A 2,633-nucleotide genomic window follows, 5' to 3' on the forward strand; every position below is an offset into this window, starting at 1 on the left:
ACACTCTTCTTCAGGCACTCCAGGAGACCTTTGTCCTTCTTGGCCATGAGGACACTTTGCTGTTCCATGGATAACTTCCTGTCCACCAGGACTTCCAGGTCCTTCTCCATTGAGCTGCTTCCCAGCAGGTCAACCCCTGACCTGCACTGGTGCCTGGTGGTGTCCCTCCCCAGGGCAGGAACCTCAGGAGGTTGCCCTCTGCCCAGCTCTCAGCCTGCCCAGCTCTCACTGGCTGGCAGCACAGCCTGAGGGCTGTCAGCCACTGCTCCTAGCTGGGAACCATCAGCATACTGGCTGAGGGTCCCCTCCATCCCCAGGTTGTGGATGAAGATGCTGAGCAAGACTGGAGCCAGCCCTGACCCCTGGTGAGCCCCAGGAGTTACAGCTCTCAAATGCTGTAACTCTGCAGCCTTGCTCACAGCCCTCTGAGCTCTGCACAGCCACTGCTCAGCTCTCTTCTAACCCACATTACCTGAGCTCACCTCTGAGGGACACAGGGTCAGAGCCTTGCTGAAGCCAAGGTGGGCAGGTGGCCACCACCCCCTGCTCTCCCTGCATCCACTTCTTCAGTCACTCCTCTTGAAAGCCACTGAGCCTGCTGCATGGTTCTGCCTGCTGCACACTGAAGGGCAGAGGGTTAGTGGCAATCACCAAGGTGATTATGGAGCTGCAGGAAGTGGGGTAGCAGCTGGGTGTCAAACCTCAGCAGCCTGGCAGATTACAAAGAGAGAAGAAAAAGACATCTCCAGAGATGCAAAAGAATGGGAAGAAATTGCTTCCAGGAGTACAAAGGCAGCTAATTAGGATGACACAGAAGATAACAAGATAGGGAGAGTGTAGCAGAAAGTAATTCCTGACAGTGAATCCATTAAGCAGGGGTAGAACTTCTCAAGGAGGGGCTGCAGGAGAGCAGTTGGTTGGAGAGCTTAGAGGCAGACCACACAAAAAAGAGGAATCAGAGAGCCACAGAATGGGTCTGGTTGGAAGGGACCTTAGACATCATCCAGTTCCGGTCCCCTGCCATGGGCAGGGACACCTTCCACCAGCCCAGGCTGCTCAAGGCCTCATCCAGCCTGGCCTTGAACACCTCCAGGGAGGGGACATCCATAGCCTGTCCCTGGGCAACATCCTCTGGAAGTCCAATCCAGCCTAAGAGTTGCTCCTCAGCTATATATCCATAAGCTGAGCTTTAATCAAGAGAGGGCAGAAGAGTCACAGCCATGGGTCTGCTCCCCACAGCTGCTGCTTCTTTGGTTCCTGATGTTGTTCTTGCTGCCCTCTTGCACAGCAGCTGAGCTCTGGGATCATGCCTGTGGTGCAGGAGGAATTGGAAGGCAGCTCAATGAGCGCTGAGCACGGTGAGGAGGATCAAGACGAAGCCAGCAGTGAGCAGCACTTGGAAAGGAGAACCCTTGTTCTGCAGTTCCTGCACTCCACCCTCAACCTCCACCACCTCCAGAGCCACCAGAGGAAAGTTGAGCTCCTGAAGAAGTGTTACTTCTACTTGGAGGTGGAGCCCAAGTATATGGCTGTGAGGGAGCAGCAGCAAGACCCACACTTCATCGACATCTTTGAGCTGATTGACCCCTGGCAGTTCCAGAGGATGAAGGAGGTGGGGAGAAACCAAATTGAGATCCAGCTGGCACTCCTGAGTGAGCTGCTGGAGCAGCTGGAGAGAGGCCAGAAAGAGCTGAGAGCTTACACTGACAGCTGTGACAGCAGCCCCTTCCTCTCAGGCTGGGACCTGGTGGTGCAGAGGATGTCTGCCCTGGCCCAGTTCATGCAGCAGCTGATGGCCTTGCAGACCCCGGAGAAGGTCTACGTCAGGCACTGCTTGGTGTCCCCCCTGGAGGCACAGCGCAGGGGGGCCACCCTGCCTGACATCAGGCTGTCCCTCTCCACCAAGCTGCCCCTCATCTTTGACAGGGAGGCTTCGGTGGCAGACACCAAGTGGGTCAGGCTGAAGTGGTCCAGCGAGGACCCCGCGTCCTACCCGGAGCAGTACGAGGTCTACGTGAAGCTGCTGACCAATGGCATGGAGAGAGGCTTCAGCAGGATCCAGCTGGTCAACACCAACATCTTTGTGGTGCAGGGGCTGGAGCCTGGCAGGCTGTATGAGTTCACTGTTCTAAGGCCAGCCACTCAAACCCTTGTCTTTCAAAACTGGCACGACACCATCACGCTGAGGACAGGAACCTAACACCCTGCAAGATGTGGACAGCAGCAGTTGTGCCCTGGAAGGAGGAGCTGGCACCCAGCAGGTGCCTCCTGTTGGCCATTTGTGAATAAAGATGGATGAAAACCACCACCACCACCAAAAATAAAAATGAAAAGCAAAGTTTCTTCCTAAGCATTTGGGGTAAAACTCTCAAGAGTGTTAAGGACAACCTCTCCCCCAGATCTCCCCAGGGAGCAGTCACTGCTTCCAGAGGCCCCAGGAACAGCCCCAGCAGAATGCAGGACCCAGCACTCACTGCCAGAACTCACAGGTGGGAGCTTCTGGAAGGAGGTGGTCTTGGAGGACACCTCAGATCCCAAGCATGGGAGAAAGAAGCATCTCCCATCAGCCAAACAGAATCCCAGACTGGGTTGGGTTGGGACCTTTCAAGCTCACCCAGTCCAAGCCCCTGCAG

At 55.7% G+C, this 2,633-nt stretch overlaps 1 protein-coding gene across 1 annotated transcript; it reads left to right on the forward strand.

Annotated features, from left to right (window-relative positions):
• Positions 1–1,306: 1,306 nt before the first annotated feature.
• FNDC11 (fibronectin type III domain containing 11) lies at positions 1,307–2,200 on the forward strand. The gene has a single exon (XM_054391904.1). It carries the CDS (start codon positions 1,307–1,309, stop codon positions 2,198–2,200), a length of 894 nt encoding a protein of 297 aa, XP_054247879.1.
• The last annotated feature ends 433 nt before the right edge of the window (positions 2,201–2,633 follow it).

This window comes from Indicator indicator, chromosome 24 (assembly GCF_027791375.1).
Source record: "Indicator indicator isolate 239-I01 chromosome 24, UM_Iind_1.1, whole genome shotgun sequence".
Classification (NCBI taxonomy): Eukaryota; Metazoa; Chordata; class Aves; order Piciformes; family Indicatoridae; genus Indicator; species Indicator indicator.

Bases quoted from the DNA above. Each gene is read 5' to 3' on its own strand.
- FNDC11 (XM_054391904.1), top strand. From the start codon at position 1,307: ATGCCTGTGGTGCAGGAGGAATTGGAAGGCAGCTCAATGAGCGCTGAG.